The following is a 17,232-nucleotide window of genomic DNA, read 5'->3' on the forward strand; positions in this document are numbered from 1 at the left end:
TGCGTATGTATGTGGCTAAAAATGTGTAATTGCGCATTTTCAAAGGCGGAGTCATTAAAAAAGGTGTGCGACTAACGTGTCGCAAAATCTTTAATGGAGGGTATAGATATTTTACCTACTGTATAATATTTATCCTGTGGTTTCAATTGCCCAAGCTGTGCCACTATATGCTTTCGAAAAATAGCAAATAAAAGCGGAAGAGGGGGGACCTTTAGACAACGAATACGAATACGAATCACCCATGCCCGTGTTTTATCATCCGCATCAATAGACGGGCCAGAATATCAAATAGTGAAGTAATAAGACGTTTTGGCAATCAGATAAACTCTCACTCATTATCAAAAGACGTCACCTGAATCTTCTTGGCCACACTCAGGGTCATCCCGCTGGCACGGTATGTCAAGACGTTCTTGCTCGCGAAGCAGCACCTTAATTTAAACAAAAACCAGGAGGTTTTGTCAAAACCTCCAAATCAGCGTCAAAACTCAAAGCAGTTTTGAAAATCAAGCCAAAGGGGATTTCCGACGATATGATTGAAGATAGAAAAACGACTGGCAGAAGATCCCCGGAGAAGCGGCAGCCAATCGAACAAAATGATCGTCGAAAATCATTCCAAGGTCATTTGGCGTTGAGCAAGACAGTAAATCGTATAGCTAAAGTAAAAATAAGCAAGTTAAAAATTTACTAAAAATAGAATTAATAAATGACAACTGGATGCAAGAACTCTTTGAGTTCAAGTTTCACTACCTAAAAAGGTAGAAACTTAAACTTTTTTAATTGAAACAAAATATCTCAAAGGAAACCATTTATGACAATTATGCTTTTAATAAAACTGAACAAACACATTACATACATCGGCTGAGCCAATTCAGTTATATACTTCTTTTGTTTGAATCAATATCCAATATGAGTGACTTGGCCAGGTTCCTACTCATAGCGGTATGAAAAAGAATCTTCCTCTCTTTGGGCACCAGATCATGACTTTCTAACTCTTGTAAAGATTTCATAAGGATATAGGTTCCATTTGTATCAATCACAACTTCATCAGATTCCAGCAGTGGTAGCGAATCAGTAATTAATACAGGCCAGAAATATCTTGGAGCAAGCTCTGAAGACAACATCCTAAAATAAGACATCTTTTAATTTGTAATCGAGTTAGCCCTCCTTAAGCTCCCACGAATATGTGTGTTGGTATGTGTATGTAGCTCCCAAGAATTTATCTATCTGAATTCAAAGACGTAATGTAATACCTGAAAGGTGTATTTTTCCTGAGTCGTCTTACAACTGAAGTCAGTTGGTATCCGATAATTAGAGGAAGCATACTTATGTCGTGGGAGAAGCCTGAAGGCAAGCGAGTACTGCATGCAGTTTAAAGAGACGAAGTCAGCAGTTTTCATCAAAAGCTGAAATATTTACACAGGGTTTGTAAATATATCCTTTTTTCTTTCATAGCTAGGAGTTCAAGTTGAAACTTTCAGGAAAAGTTGTGTTGCTTTTTGGTGGGGGGGGGGATAATTATAATTTGGCATTCATCTGAATTATACAAAATATTTTTATATGGTCCACTTTAAGAGCGTGCACTATCATTTTCTTTTATCAGGGTTTGTAAATATACCCTTTTTTGTTTCATAGCTAGGAGTTCAAGTTGAAACTTTCAGGAAAAGTTGTGTTGCTTTTTGGTGGAGGGGGTGGGGTAATTATAATTTGGAATTCATCTGAATTATGCAAAATATTTCTATGCGGTCCACTCAAAGAGCACGTACAATCATTTTTTTACGCCTATTGTTTGACGGGCTTGGTTAGGTATATATGTATGAAATAAATTTAAACATTCTAGGAAAGAATTTTTCTTATGAATATACGGATACAACATCCTTGAAACAGTCGACACAAATTTCAGAATAAACTATTATCGAGAAAGGTATAGGCAAATTCACAACCACAACTGTGAATAACAATCACAATTAAATAACAATATCATTTAGTTGCATTCACAATACAATTACCAATGATGATGGTAGCCCAATTTTTCAACTAATAGCAAAAGAAAACCGCTACCGTTTATTTTTAGGAGTGTAACCACACGGAACGAAGGAAAAGGCATTCCAAAAAAACTGAAAAAGTTAGAAATATATGTATACGTCACAAACAAAAGCATCTACAGAAAACTATAAGGGGTTATATCCTTTTTTTGCGTTGCAATCAAAATTGTAGACATTCTATATTGATCAGTTTAAAACTTAAAAAAAATAAGTAGTAGCAATTTTAGGAAACAGCAAACGAAAAAACCAAGGCATTAAATTTGAATAAAACAAAAAGTACGATAAAAGTAAGAGAAAATGAAACTAAGAAGGAAGGTGGATCGAAAAGTAAAATATATGGAACAGAAAACATAGATGTCTGCTATGAGGCTAAGCTATAAGTTAAACATTTATAGTAGGGTTTAAACGATATTTAATGAAGCACACGGAACCCCTACTAGACACATTAGGGGGGGGGGGGGGGGGGAGTGGGATATTTTTTTTCCAGATGAAGAAATTAAATTTCATTAGCACTTCTATTAATGAACTTTCATTTTTTTTCTTTTTTTTAACAACAGGCTATAATTTGCTTTATAGCGACAATTTTGCGAATCAAGTCCAAAAGAAGAAAAGAAAATGAGCGCAAAAATACAACACAAACGAGCAACAGGTAGAAAAAAAAGGGGAAAAAAAGACGGAAATACAAAACACTGTACAGTTTAAAAAAAAATGGATGAAACGATGGAACGAACTAAGGTGTACAGCCGCATCACACAACAGTTTAAAAATGAAACATCTAAATAATATCCATTACTGGAAATGAAGTGATTAATCTGCTATAACGGACAGAATAAAAAAGATAAGGCAAATATTTGAAATATAAATAATAGTTGGTTTTGATCTGTTCTACGCCACTATTAATATATATCCCATCTATTAATCAATCAATCAATTTATTTGTAACTCTAAGCTTGTAACTAGAGACAAAATTAACCGTACTTTTATGACACCTTTAGAATAAGTTCTCCCCCTCCCTCCCACAGTCATACACTTACGACTGTACATAGTGCAACTAAAATAAAAATATTAATAACAAAAATTTATTTTTTACCCACTATAAACAGCAATAAAAAGTGGAGTAATGAATAACAAAAAGAAAAATGATGAAAATAAAACAAAAAAAAATCAACTAGAACAAAAACGCGAGATAAATTTGAAACAAATCAGATAAAGAAAAGACGGAGTGGTCGCTGTAGGTCGATTATAGTTTCAATAGTGCTTTATAGTTTAACTTTTTAGTCATTTTATTAACAAAATGACTGTAAATTATTTGTAATCAAGATTCCCAACCATCAAACATAGACAAATTTCAACAACTACGTGGTGATCTAGAATTAGCAGTAACATTAAAAAGGAAAAAGTCGCTTTTACAACATTCAGAGTAAGTTGAAAGAGAAGAAACAACAGAATTAACAGAACCAGTTAGCCCGTCTCTTATTCGACTTTCATCTGCGTAAACTAGGCACGTGACATTAAAATTTCACAAAAATGCAAGTAATTGGAGGATATAAAATACAACAGACAGACACAATTTGAAACTAGAAAAAGACAAACTTTCCCCCTGTTTCGCCCCCTTGGCTTGCGTAAATTAGAACTATAAATAAAGACCATCACTATTTTCAAAACGGGGAAAAGGGTTCCCCACAAATACTTTAGGAGATAACTAAAAGAAGAATTGTTACCATTTGAAGCCAGAGAACAAAAAGGTTGAGTTTACACTCAAGCTCATTGTGTGCAAATTAAACTGGACATAAAGACTTAGAAAAGTGTAATTAAATGATAACATAACTTGAGATGGTTTCAATTATAATTTTAATTTTTGTTTTAGGACACAAAACAAAATTCCCCCCTCTTTCTCTACCAGAATAAATTTATTGAGTGAACTTCTAAAAATACCTTACCAACCCAGATAACCGGGATCCCTAACCCGTCATTCTTTTCCCCGTCCTAGAATCCTCATCTAATTATTTTATTATTAGTGTTAGGAAGAATACCCTACCCCTCCGATAACTTAGTGTATACGTGATGGCTTATTGCGCAAACGAGAAAGAAGGGAACTTACCAGACAAGAGTATGAAAACTCAAAAGAAATAAGCCAGTCTGGCTACCACTGATTTGTGTCAGCCAGGGTCAAGGACATATATTAACCCTAGGCTCAAATTATGCTTCCAAGTGACTTTAATACAAATGGGTAGGAGCCGAACGTAGCCTATCAGAAAAAATAAATAATTTCACTTTGTTCCACTTATGGCTTTGTTCCGAATATGGTACTCACAGTAACTGCGGTGCAAGGTTGGCACCCGTCCAGTAATTTTTAACACATTGGCTTTCAACACCCCTCTCGGAATTTCAGTGAACTTGTCTCAAAAACAGTTGGGTCCTATTAAAAACTAATTCATGGCGGCTAGCTGTAAATGCTCGCCCTTTCTTCTCTGCTAGAACGTGCTAATTTTCGTTACTATAGCGTTAGAAAAAAATACCTTCCCCCTCCGTTAACTTCTTGAATACGTGATTGCTTATTGCATAACCGAAAAAGAAGAGAACTTGCCAGACCTTACCAGCGAACTTATATAGGATTTGAACCCTCCCTCCCGGAAATGTTTGTCTGACTCATAAAAACATAACAAAAATGAATATGAACAAATTTTTAATTCATTTTTTTAAGTTTTTTTGTAGCCCCTCTTCCTCCGCAAAAATCCTGGATATGGCCCTATCCATAGGATATTTATATGCAGTCACTGTTGTGCTTGATGTGTTTCCATATAATAGCACGCTTACTGTATATGAGACAGTTACCGCATCTTCAAACCCTTCCCAGACCATACTACATATGTACATACTACATACTTACCAGACGAGACAATTGGCAGCTGCTTTCACGTCACCAGCTGAATATAATTTATGAAATTCTCTATATTTCCCAACAAACGCTAGTCTGTCACTCGTAAAGATGGCTGAACCAAGGCTGTCAAGTAGTTCCACGGTATTAAATTGGTAGTTTTTCGAATAGTACTGAAGGAATTGATCTGCAATTTGGTTAGCTAAAGGTGTGTCTTGTGCCCTTTCGGCCCATCCAAGAGCTGTACCCCATTGATGGTTGCTGACCGCTCTACGCCCCATGATACGACAAATTGTTTGTACTGTAATATTATCAGTAGGTATAAAAGCAATTAAAAGACGACAAAAGCAAACAACAGAACAGAAAGAGCAAAAATAATAAATGGAATGTTTTTATCTACAAACCCATAAAATACGGCTAGAACTGTTGAACCACAAAGCAACTCCCTGCTGAGCCCTTTAAATCATTTTAGCCTGGCTTTGAATCACATAAAATAAAAGAACTTCTTTAAATGAAAGTAAAGGCCAACATTAAAACTGAAAACGAACAGAAATTATCATGTTCATAAGGGATACCCTTTCACCCCTTTCCAAGCTCTATACGCTAAAGTTTAACTAGCACTTAACTGAAAGCGTTTTAAAGTGCAAAAAATATAGCCAATTCGCAGTGGAAAATGTTTTATTCATTGGTTGTCTTTCAAAACCCTTAAACTAAATTTTATTGTTTAAAGAAAATGCAAATCAATAGCCTGTAAAGAATATATAATTTTATCACATTGCTCTTTTATTCAAGCATTTTTTTGAAGCATCAGCAAGAAAAAAGTTAACTTTAGTGTAAAGTCAAGTTAAATGTGTCAGAATAATCCAAAGAACATCTAGCAACGCCTCGAGGGTTGGAAGAACTCCTCGGTTGTAAATTATACCCTGGAGGTGTATAAGCTTTTTGTTGAATGGCTGGTCGCATAAGCTTTATGTGGGGCCCTTTTACTTGAAATAGAAAGTTATAATGCCCTTTTTAAGAGTCAAAAGTGATTTGAAAGCAACCACTAACATATGTACAAGTGTGACACATGTACACACTTGACACATGTAAGACGGGTGTCGCTCTTTTAGTTGACTTTCAAGTCCCAAATTATAGATATCTGCATGTCACGCCCCCTTCTTTCGCTTCATTTTTAGTTAATACTTTTAGTCTAAGCTTATCAGGTTCTTTGAAGTAACTAATTTCCGAAGTTACGTTGTGCCTCTTCGTTAAATTTGAGGAATAGTTTGAAATTCAGACTTTTAATGTTAAAATTGTTTTGCTATATCATGGAGGCCAAAACTAAACCTCCTCTTACAAGCATTAAAAATAAATACCGGTAGAAAATAGAAAAAAAAATAAAACGTTCAAAACATAACATGAGGTTTTGATCGAACCGTTTTCACAACGTATTGAAAATGATGTCAGAAAATTGTCTTCACGCAATCTTCGTTGTCTTTGAGCACAGGTATTCAAAAGATGGAATTACAGAATTTTAGAACTTGAGAAATTATGTGATTATGGAGTTTTTTTATAGACTGGAAGGTTTTATGATGCATTTTTGTGTGCATAATTTAAAATTTATTCACATCTATTACAGATTAGGCGTAATAGTTGTCCCCCCTCCCATGGGATAACTAATCAAAAGGGAACTTATTTTCAAGTGAGGTTTTAAATTAGACGTTAAGTGAGACGTCCAAAGATTTGTCTGATATATAAACTGTTAGTCCTGAAAAATAGGTTTCAATCGTTCCGAGGAAGATATAAACACTGCTTAAAAATTTTAGCTCAAAACAAAATAAATAGCATTAAAACAACTCGATTCCATTTTTCAGGTTTTTCACTTTTCGGACAACTGGTGAAATATCAAGTCTTTTCAGTTTTTGCAAATCATTTCTCAATCAATCAATATATATTATATATATATATATATATATATATATATATATATATATATATATATATATATATATATATATATATATATATATATATATATATATATATATATATAAATCTCATGCGAAAAGTTAGAAAAACGTCGTGTTGATTTGGCGCAGTCCATCATTTTTAAATGCATATGCTTTAACAAGCTGGCATGACAACATGAGTAATCAAAAAAGAAAATTAGTTGAGCCAAGCAATAAGCCGTATATTGGAGAGAGATTGGATGAGCTCAAAGCTCTATAGCATTTCCATATAACTATAATATACAGTTCTGTTCACTCAAACTCTTAAGCGCTAGACAGACACAGCGTTTTCTTCCAGCGTTTAGAGACCGTGCTCGTTTAAATGACGGACAGGATTTTTCTCAGAATAGATGGCGTATTCTTGGCAAATTAATTACAATTTCAAAACATGGACAATTGCTTGGCCAAACTATCAAGTAGAATATTAAACAAGCTAGTAAGTAACTTCACAAATCTTAGGTTGAAAATATTCCAGCATACTTCAAACTTAAAAATGATAAAATGAGAATTAACCTAGATAGAAATTGAATAAATACTGAGTTTTCAGCTTCAACAATGCTATGTCTCTCCAACCCATCAAACTTGAACAAATAAACATAAAAAAGGTTTAAAAACAAGTGTTTATCTATCTAGAAAAATCTTTAGTCGAAATCTGAAGTAAAACTGGAGTAACCTAATTACGGCCTTTCCAGCTTAAGAAAATTGTGCGTCTGTCAACCGATTTCTCTCAATTTACTTCGCAAATTATGATTACTTAGCGAAAATACCCTGTATTGACTAATTAAGGCCTTTTCAAACAGTTCGTGGTAACAAACGTGGTAAGTAAGGAGTAATACGGATCAATAGTAACCGAAACTTTAAAACCCAGAATTAGGATATTAATAGATATACCAAAAGAATCGACTTATTATGCCGATTCCAAATATATTGAACTCATTAAGCTTAGTGTTACCCATAAACGGCTACGAGCCTGAGAAAATTTGTCTGATTTTCAAGAAAAAAGGGAGAAAACGCCCCTAAAAATCAATGATTTTAGGAAAACCACGCCATTAGATTTAGCGTATCAGAAAACCCCACTAAAAAGATTTCAAACTCCTATCTGCAGAAATGTGGAATTTTGTATCCTGTGCCAGAAAAAGGATCATGGATGTGTGTTTATTTGTTTTTTCTTCTTTTTTTTTCTTTTCCCCAGGGGAGATCGTATCGAACCAATGGTAATAGAACATCGAAAGGGGGCTCATTTAAACGGATATTAAAAGTTCTGAGGTAATTTTTAAGTGATCAAAAAGATTGAAGGGCAACTAGCCCTCTCCCGAATCCCGTTTTTCCCCAAGGTCATTCGAAAAACCATACCTTTGGAGATAACGTGACCCCCCACAGCCCCTGGAGTTAGGTCTTTATGCTATTATATTTGCCCATCGTTTACGTCTAGCAATTGTTATTGGGAAGTATACACACATTTTTTCGGGGGAGGGACATTTATGCTTGGGGCAAATTTACATGGGAATAATTTTCCGTGAGGAGTAAAATTTCCAGAGGTGAACTTTCCAGGGAAAATTTTATACTAGGGGATTTGACAGAATTCTCATACGAAATTATTTTGATTTGTCTGACTTTCTCTTTGCCAAATGACTTTTGTATTAAATGTTCCAGGGGAATTGTCCGGAGGAAATTTTCAGCACGTTTTGATTTCTGGGAAAAAAGAATTTCGTGGAAGGGGGAATTTCTGGAGGGATGAGAAAACCGATTAGAGCTTAATGTCTTTTATCAAGTGAAAGTATGCTAGGGATAATTTTTCAGGGTGATTCGCCAGCGAGAAATTTTATGGTGAGAGGATTTTTTTTTATCCAGGATGGAATTGCCCGGAAGAAACTTTCAAGAGGGGGGGTATATTTTTCGTGGGAAGAACTTTTCACGGAGGAGTCTCCCGTGAGGGGAGGGCAGATTTATAGAGGTTGAGCCAGATTAACCGGCGTTCTTTGAAAAACGATCAGAAATTATATATATGTATAAAAAAATATATGAAACATGATAAACCTTAAAAATATGAAAAACCTTTCTAGCAGAAAGTAAAGAGCAGCATTAAAACTCAAAACGAACAGAAATTATTCCGTATATGAAGAGGTTTGCCCTTTCCTCAATACCTTGCTCTTTACGGTAAAGTTTGACCGTCTGTCCCAATTTTTTACGAACAGCACCTGAAACACAAGGGCCGTTTAACTAGATTAGAAAGTTTTTTCAACAGTGATAAGTCGACAACGTAGAGGATGGCCGGAATAATCTTAGGAGAACAATTTGTGAAGTTGTTGAGGGTGTCTTAAGGAAGAAAGTTAGGAACGCAGCAAGGAATAAAAGTGGGGAAGCTTTATGTTTAATAGAGAGGAGAAGGGGCTTGCACAAGAACTATCTGAGTGATAGATGACATGAAAACAAGAGGAATGTAAATAAAGTGGAGATAGCATTAAAATATGAGCTAAGAAGATGTGAAATGGACGCCATGGATTAAATTGGCAAGGATCTGGAAGATATGGCCAAACGGCATAACAGTAAAATATTTTACTGGCACATTAATAAATTGAAGTAGTCAATGTGGACTTGTCCCAGTTAAAGAAAGAAACGAAAGGGCCACAATTAGTGATAAAGAAAGAGTTAAAGGGAGATGGGCAGAATAATTTGAGAATGTGCTAAACTGAAACAGAGTTGCAGGAAAATATATAGAGGGAAATGAAAAAGTGTGTGATACTTTTGATGTGAAGGAATATTTGTTTTGTGAGAAAGAATTTGCGACAGTACTAAAAGGATTAAAAAATAATAAGGATCCCAAGTGCTGATAGTGTGGTAAATGAGTTTTTTAAATACGGTGGCTCTGAGGTTGGAAAGTTACTAAAGATTATGAATATGATTTTTGAAAAAGGAGAAGTACGTAGCGCTTTTAGAAAAGCCCTAATTAAATCCCTGTATAAGAAAGGTGATGAGAGTGATTGTGGTAATTATCGACTGATTAGCCTAGTCTCTGTAGGTAGTTTAAAAAAAACATACGTCTATCGACCGATTTTGTTCAATTTACTTCGCGAATTTTAATTCGCATATTGACTAATTACGACTTTTTCAGCCTTAAAAAACCCTTACGTCTGTCGACTAATTTCATTCAATTTCCTTCACGAATTTTTCAAACTGGAAATAAAATGCTGCAATACGTAGTTTCATGCTTATTATTTCTACGTGGAGATATGATTGAATATCTTTCCTCCAATTTTTTCAATATTCACCAACAAATCAACATGAGTAAAGTTTATTCATTGATTAATTTCTATGACTGACAAATCAAGTATATATCTTCAAGAAACACAGGACCATCAATCACGATGGAACATGCTGTCTTTACCAAATTTAGAAATAAAAAATTTTCTACGAAAATAACACAAAATGTCTAGTTAGATTGAACAGGCACTTTCGACACTCTAGCACGTATGACAGGTGACGTTGGTAAAGACAGACGCAGGGGCGGGGAGGGGGGAAATCCTAAATTTCTTAAATTTCTAGGGAATTCTCAATCGAAACATCAAATAAAATTTGTTCCCTTTCATTATCTCTCCTCCGTTTTTCTTTATTATTATATACATAATGTCTAGAAAAACATAATCCTTTTTTTATATCTAAATTTGAAAAATTTTTTAGGGACGACAGATATAAAACTGATTTTCAAATAATATAAATGACAGTTGATTGATTGGTTTACTTGACTATATAGTAAATGATCGATCTATATTTGTTGATTGATTGACTAATCAAAACAATAGCTAAGCGGAAACAAGACGATCGTTGTTTTGATTAGGGGCACATTTTTTTTAATTTATGATAGGACGCAGATTTTTAACAACACAATCTTTAGTTCGATAAAATCAGTCATGGGAAAATAAAAACAAGATCTTGGACTTTCTGGGAAATGGCAATGACGGTATGCCTTGACTTAAAAACATTTATCGGGGGCTATTTGATAAGTACATAAAAAATTGTGCCTGCACTTCGAACAAGAATTAAACAAATTTTATGAGACGACATTTTTAAGAGTTTTAAGGCACCCCACCCCTCGCACAGAAAGTTCCACAGAAGAGCATAAAAGCTTATTGAGCTTTTTTGCGACACTATATAGAAGGTAGTATTCAAAAATGATCACTATTAGATTTTTGGATCAAATAAATTTGAAGCTTAAGTTGATTACATTCTTTTCATGATATATCCTGGATTCCAATACTCAAATTCAAAAGAGCAACGTAAACCATTTTTCTTAACAATAAATATTATTGCATGCACGGTATTTATAACAGTAAATATATAAAGCTAAAAAATAAAAATTGTTAAATTAATTTAATGTTAAATTAAATGTTAAAACATCACTACCAATCACAACTATATTTAGAACCAAAATCAATATTTCAAAATTTGAAAATATTTATAAGAAAATTAGAAACATTTCAGTTAAGATGTCGAACGGAGTATCCGCTAATTTCCCAAAAAAAAAGTTTAATTGATGCCCTTGACTACCACCTACACTTGCAAAACTACTTCCTCTGCTGATGCTGCAATGAAATAAAAACTGTAATTAACTATATGTTGAACCAGCTGCTAAAACTACACCATTGCACTAGTTATAGCTAAAATTATGTTGAAATAAGAGTTTATTATCTTGCAACATAAAGAACACAGAATTTTCCTATTTTTATTTTAATTTTCTGCTTTTTTATTTTTTTACTTGCAGTAAATTAACACCAAATGGCATTGTTTTGTTTTATTGCGCAGTTATCTTACAATATTTTATTTTGTACACGTGTAAGGTAAGGAACATTTATAACATTTTATATAGAATTATACACATTGTAAAGAAGTTTTGATACTGAACTTACATTTGTCAGCATCACCCTCTTTTTTAATTCAAATATAATAAGTTAAAGTTAAATTATTTTTTAATTATATGAAAAATAAGCTATATTTAATTAAACTAAATTAAATTAATTTTGAAGATTCGGAATTTACCTCAGTTATCTGATTATCGTTATTAGGTACCAAATTGTGCATTTATACAATCTTCAATTTTCTTTTGCAGTTTTAACTTTAACGGGTCTGTACGATTTGAGATGAAGCCTTGGGGTCTGTCATGGTATAAAAGTTTGGGAGCCACTGCACTATACGGGAATGGTAACATAAGCCTTTATATAGTACCTGCAAGGCCTTTCTAACAAAATGCCAACCATGGTATACCAAGGTCATTTGAATTGTTCAAAAATGTAATGTTATCAACATTTGAAGTTTATTTAGTACAAGCTCTTTGACTCGAAAATAATGTAAAGTATGCTAAGGCAATCAAGTAATCTGAGATAACGACATCGAATTTTACCAAAATTTAAAGTATAGTTGGCATCTTTGAATCTAAACGTATATACGTTACACGGTACATTACACGGTACATGCATGGTATTTTATAGCGGCTTTTACAGTTTTCCGAGATCTTGGTAATAATTTTAACGATATTCAGGAACTGTTTTTCGTAACAGTCTATGTAGATTCTTCAGAACCTGACAATAGCTTTCAAGAAAATTTAGAGTCTATTTAGCATAAGCTATTTGACTCTAAAATGATGTAAAATAGGCCTGGCAATCCTTCCAGAGTAATCTGGGATCATGACAGTGATTTTAACGACATTTAGAGTCTAGTTTGTATACGCTTTATGACTATAAAATGAATAGCTTTGCACAGCAGTCTTTACAATTCAATGGAATCTTTACATTAATTTTACCCGCATCTGAAGTTTAGTCAGCACAACCTGTTTTACTCTGAAAGAAGGCAAAGTATTCCGAGAGAGTTTTTACAGTTATCTGTGATCTTCAAAGTGATTTTAATGACATTTGAAGTCTAGCTAGTATATGCCCTTTGACTTTTAAGAGAATTTACAGCATTATATGACAGTTTAATGTTTCCTGGGACCTTGACTAAAATTCTACCAACATCTCGAGTCAAGCTAGCATATCCTTTTTGACTCTAAAAGAATTTCTCACACAGTCTTCACACTTTTCTGAGAAGAAAAAGCGGGAAAGCAATTTAAAGCAATGGTGATAACACCAATACTTTATGAGGAGATTAATCGCTTAATCTGAAACATACCAACACCACTCATCCCTCTCTTTTCTGCCATGGCTATAATTTTATTGGCTTTCTTCTCTGACTGGATAGAGATCCTTGGAATAACCAATTCAAGAATGTGCTTGCCATAATGACAATGGTCAAGATACAGAACGGCGACACTCCAAAGACTGTGATGGCAAATCAATGAGGTTGCAAAATCTTGTACAAGGCTGTCCCGTAGGTTGAATGAGAATCTAAAAGAGAAATAAAAAATGTTCCTTACTATTACATGAAAATCATAATCTTCGTTCTACAGCAACCTCTGAATAAAACATGGAGCAGCTTTCAATTTATCAAAAAAGCTAGATGCTGCTAATAAATTTAGTAAATTCACACCCTTTATCCATTACCCCTCGACAAAACTTTCCTGAAGGACGCAACTCTTGAAAAATTTAAATGATTTAGAGGTCCAAAAATTAACATGTCCATTTTGATAAGTTTCACCTGAGAGAGCAGAATATGAATTTGCTTCTAAACCTCGATGAATTGGAATTGGAAAAATATAGATCTAGTTATTGACTAGATATTTTTATTTCACTTTAAAAAAAAAAATCAGTAGAATATTACGACATTAACTTGAATTACACAGATGTTTATAAATATTACAAGTAAATAAATATGAATAAAGCATTTCATTAATGAAGCTAATAATTACGAGTAAATTTAGCAAATAAGCCCTTCCTAGCCGTTCATCCTCGTCAAAAGTTGTATTAAGGACGCCAAGCTTGAACATTAAAAAGGAATAGCCTTAAAAAATGCTTTTAAACTTTTAAAAGTTTTGCTCAATCAAAATGTATAGTTTAGTCTAAAGTTTTATGAATGAGAAATAATAGTTTCTGTGTGAACTTATTGACTAGGGTTGACTTTTGAAAAAAAAATACACTCTTGAGAATAACCTGACATTTACTTTGATTAAGCAGGTGTTTACACAAAATTTAAACATAATAAACAGTTTAATAATTGTAATTTAATTAATAATCGTTAATAAACTTAGCACACATGTACTCAATCGGTAACTGCCTGGTTAAGGACCATATAATATCTCCTCATTAATAAAAAAGGTAATTATTATTACTAAATTTAGTAAAAGTATACCTTTTATCCCTCGCCTCTCACCAAAATTTGTCCAAAAGACCCCATTCTTGAAGAACTAAAAAATAATGGCCTAAATACACTTGTCAAATTTGACAAGTTTCTGCAGAAACCAGCGAAATATAGATTTGTTTCTCAAGCTCAATGAATTGGAACTGCTATAATATAGATGTACTGATTGACTATTAATCTCTAATCGACTTCAAAAAATTAAATCTTCAAGAATATTAAGACATTAACTTGAATTCAACTGACGTTTCCATACAATTTGAAGTTAACAAATTTGGTAATTTAATTATAATTATTTAATATTCAACAAATAAAGCTAATAAGTGTAGCAATTATAATAAATAAATATTTACTATAAGAAATATAACGAATAAATCACAAATTAAGCTAACAAAAAAAAAAAATATAGGCCTTTGTGAAGAGAATTCAGGTCTTCTATGATTGATATCCAAAGTGCTTCAACTTGATGAAAATTATACAGTGATTATATTATTTCTTTTCTATCCCCACGTCAGCCACTCAGAATTATTCAATGAATCTTGACTATTAGCAACAATTCATTTTGGTTTATGGCTTTAATTATTTTCATTTTTGGTCATCTTAGCTTGTTTCATTATCCACTCCACTCACATCCACCCACAATTATTCTCAATGAGTCTTGACTATTAGCAACAATTTATTTTGGTGAACAGCTTTAATCATTTTCATTTTTGGTCGTCTTAGCTTGTTTTCATTTTGGTCAGCAAAATATCATTTTAGTCAACTTACTTTGGTCACAATTTACACATTACGTAAATATTACAGACAACAATGCAAAAATACTTAAAGCATAATAAAACATTAACCTAAAAAATACAAGTTAACTTTTCTTTAACAAGTTAATCCAATTAAGGGAAAGCTGCTGCCTTTGTTTATTTTTATAGTGGTAAGTCTCAAGAAATATTAGCATATTAAATTCATTGAAGGGTGAGCACTTTACTCTATTCATGTTGCTAATTTGTAGATGACTTATACTGTTAAGTTTTTAGCATTGCTCCGCGCAGGAAACTTGCTGATAGTGCCAAGTTTATCTGCATGGTTACATAAAGATTTGTGTAGAACTCACTATTATTGTCTGCTAATTGATACACTATGTTATGATTATATTTTCTATTACCATAATACAAAATGAAGCACTCATGTCTACCTAATTTAATTATATTTTTGCACCCTTATTATTTAATCATAAACCATATTTAGCTTGTCTTAGGAGATAGGATCAATCACAAGCTTTGTGCTTTCAAACTATTCAAAGCATGAATTTTTTTTTTAACGTAGACGACTTTTCATCTCTTTTTTGGAGGGATTGGTGCCTTGAAGACAAATGTCATGGAGTGACTAATAGGAATCCCCAAATTGGTTGTTTTTCTTAATAATAGTAATTTATTTATTACCTGCTTGTCTTAACAATTAAAGCCGAGTAAAAACACAAAAGGAAAGAAAAACAAAATAACACAGACAATACAATCAATACAATCTAATCCAACGGTGGTAAGGACCCAAGCGTTGACAGGCATCAGCACCTAATCTAGCACAAAGTTTGTTATAAATAAAATAATATCAGTGACATAAAACTTTCTAATAATCTTCCGATTTCTATAAGAACTTGGCAGATACAATAAATATTTGCAATAACGAAAATACAGAACTCTTATATTTGTAAATCTTGAGTATAAAAAACGGTCGCACACCGAACAGAAACAATATAGAGTGATCCCAATGTGTAGAATAAAGTCTGGATAAAGCCTCTCGTGAAAATCTGCCTTGGTTCGGGGCAATTTCCGCGTACCCTATTTTAAGTTTACTTTTAATATCATTAAGCCCGCATAATCGAAAAGCCGATAAAGATGAAGAAATACTTATACCAAGCCAAAGAATCGAAGAAAGAAGCTTAACTGAAAAAGAACCACAAGCAAGATCACTACTTTGATCTTTACCATTAAAAACTAAATATTCACATTTTTCAGTATTAAGTTTGAGGCTAATATATTTCATAATATTTTGATAATATTCTGTATATCCAGATTATATTATCCGTGGTCTATATATTTTCTTGGAAATAGATCTTTCTTTACATATCTTTTCTTTTTTTCAATGTGGTATAGCAGGAAAAGTTAATTTTTTGAAAGGCCTACAATTGAAAAGTCTAATTGAAAGACAAGTAAATTAGTAAAGAAAATTAAAGACAGTAAAGTAAAGTAAAGACAGTAAAGACAGTACACAAGTACACAAGTAAAGACAGTAGATTTCACAACGGTGATATTGGTAAAGACAAAAAAAGCAACTACTTAACGACTGTAAATCCTGGGAAATTCCAGGTGTGAATCCAGAAGGATTAGGATTTAAAAGATTGTAATGAATCCTGTCTTGAAGGTAAGACAAGACAGAATGAGCAAATAGCGTAGAGGAAATTTTTAGCCCGAAAGAACATCACTGCATACCGCTTCTTGTTCAAACAGAAAAACTTTTAACCAGCCGTTTTTCAGTCCTGTCATAAGTTTTTGAATCACGTATTCAAACAGTTCGTGGTAAGGAACTGTAGTAAGGAGCGGCCGAAGCTCTAAAAAACGAAATTTTGACACCAATAGTTACATCAATTGTTTCTTGTATTACTTTTACTGTTTTTCTTTTGTATTTTACTCCACTTAACCTCTGTTTTTGTAAAGTGGGTGATAAATAAATTATTATTATTATCAAAAGAATCGTTTTTTATGCTGATTTTAAATATGTAAGTTTCATCAAGTTTAGTCTTACCCATCAAAAGTTACGAGCCCTAGGAAATTCGCCTTATTTTGGAAAATAGTGGGAAACACCCCCTAAAGTTCTTGAAATCTTAACGAAAATCACACCATCAAATTCACTGTATCAGAAAACCAGACTATGCTGTTTCCTCCTCAACACCCCACTCTTTCGCTAAAGTTTGACTCTTTCTCATAACTCTACTTTTTAAAACAATAAAAATTTTAGCGTAAAGAGCGGGGCGTTGAAAAGGGGACAGCCC

At 33.1% G+C, this 17,232-nt stretch overlaps 1 protein-coding gene across 1 annotated transcript in view; it reads right to left on the minus strand.

The window, feature by feature from the left end:
* Positions 1–792: 792 nt before the first annotated feature.
* LOC136026867 (nuclear pore complex protein Nup85-like) overlaps positions 793–17,232 on the minus strand; it is a 63,696-nt gene continuing 47,256 nt past the window's right edge. The window contains exons 8-10 of the mRNA XM_065703644.1: positions 13,071–13,285; positions 4,933–5,221; positions 793–1,122 (exon numbers count right to left, since the gene is read on the minus strand). Of these exons, the coding sequence (XP_065559716.1) occupies positions 873–1,122; positions 4,933–5,221; positions 13,071–13,285 (754 nt within the window). The 3' untranslated portion in view covers positions 793–872. The remainder of the gene's footprint in view (positions 1,123–4,932; positions 5,222–13,070; positions 13,286–17,232) is intronic.

The sequence above is a fragment of the Artemia franciscana genome, chromosome 5 (assembly GCF_032884065.1).
Source record: "Artemia franciscana chromosome 5, ASM3288406v1, whole genome shotgun sequence".
NCBI classification, from domain to species: domain Eukaryota; kingdom Metazoa; phylum Arthropoda; class Branchiopoda; order Anostraca; family Artemiidae; genus Artemia; species Artemia franciscana.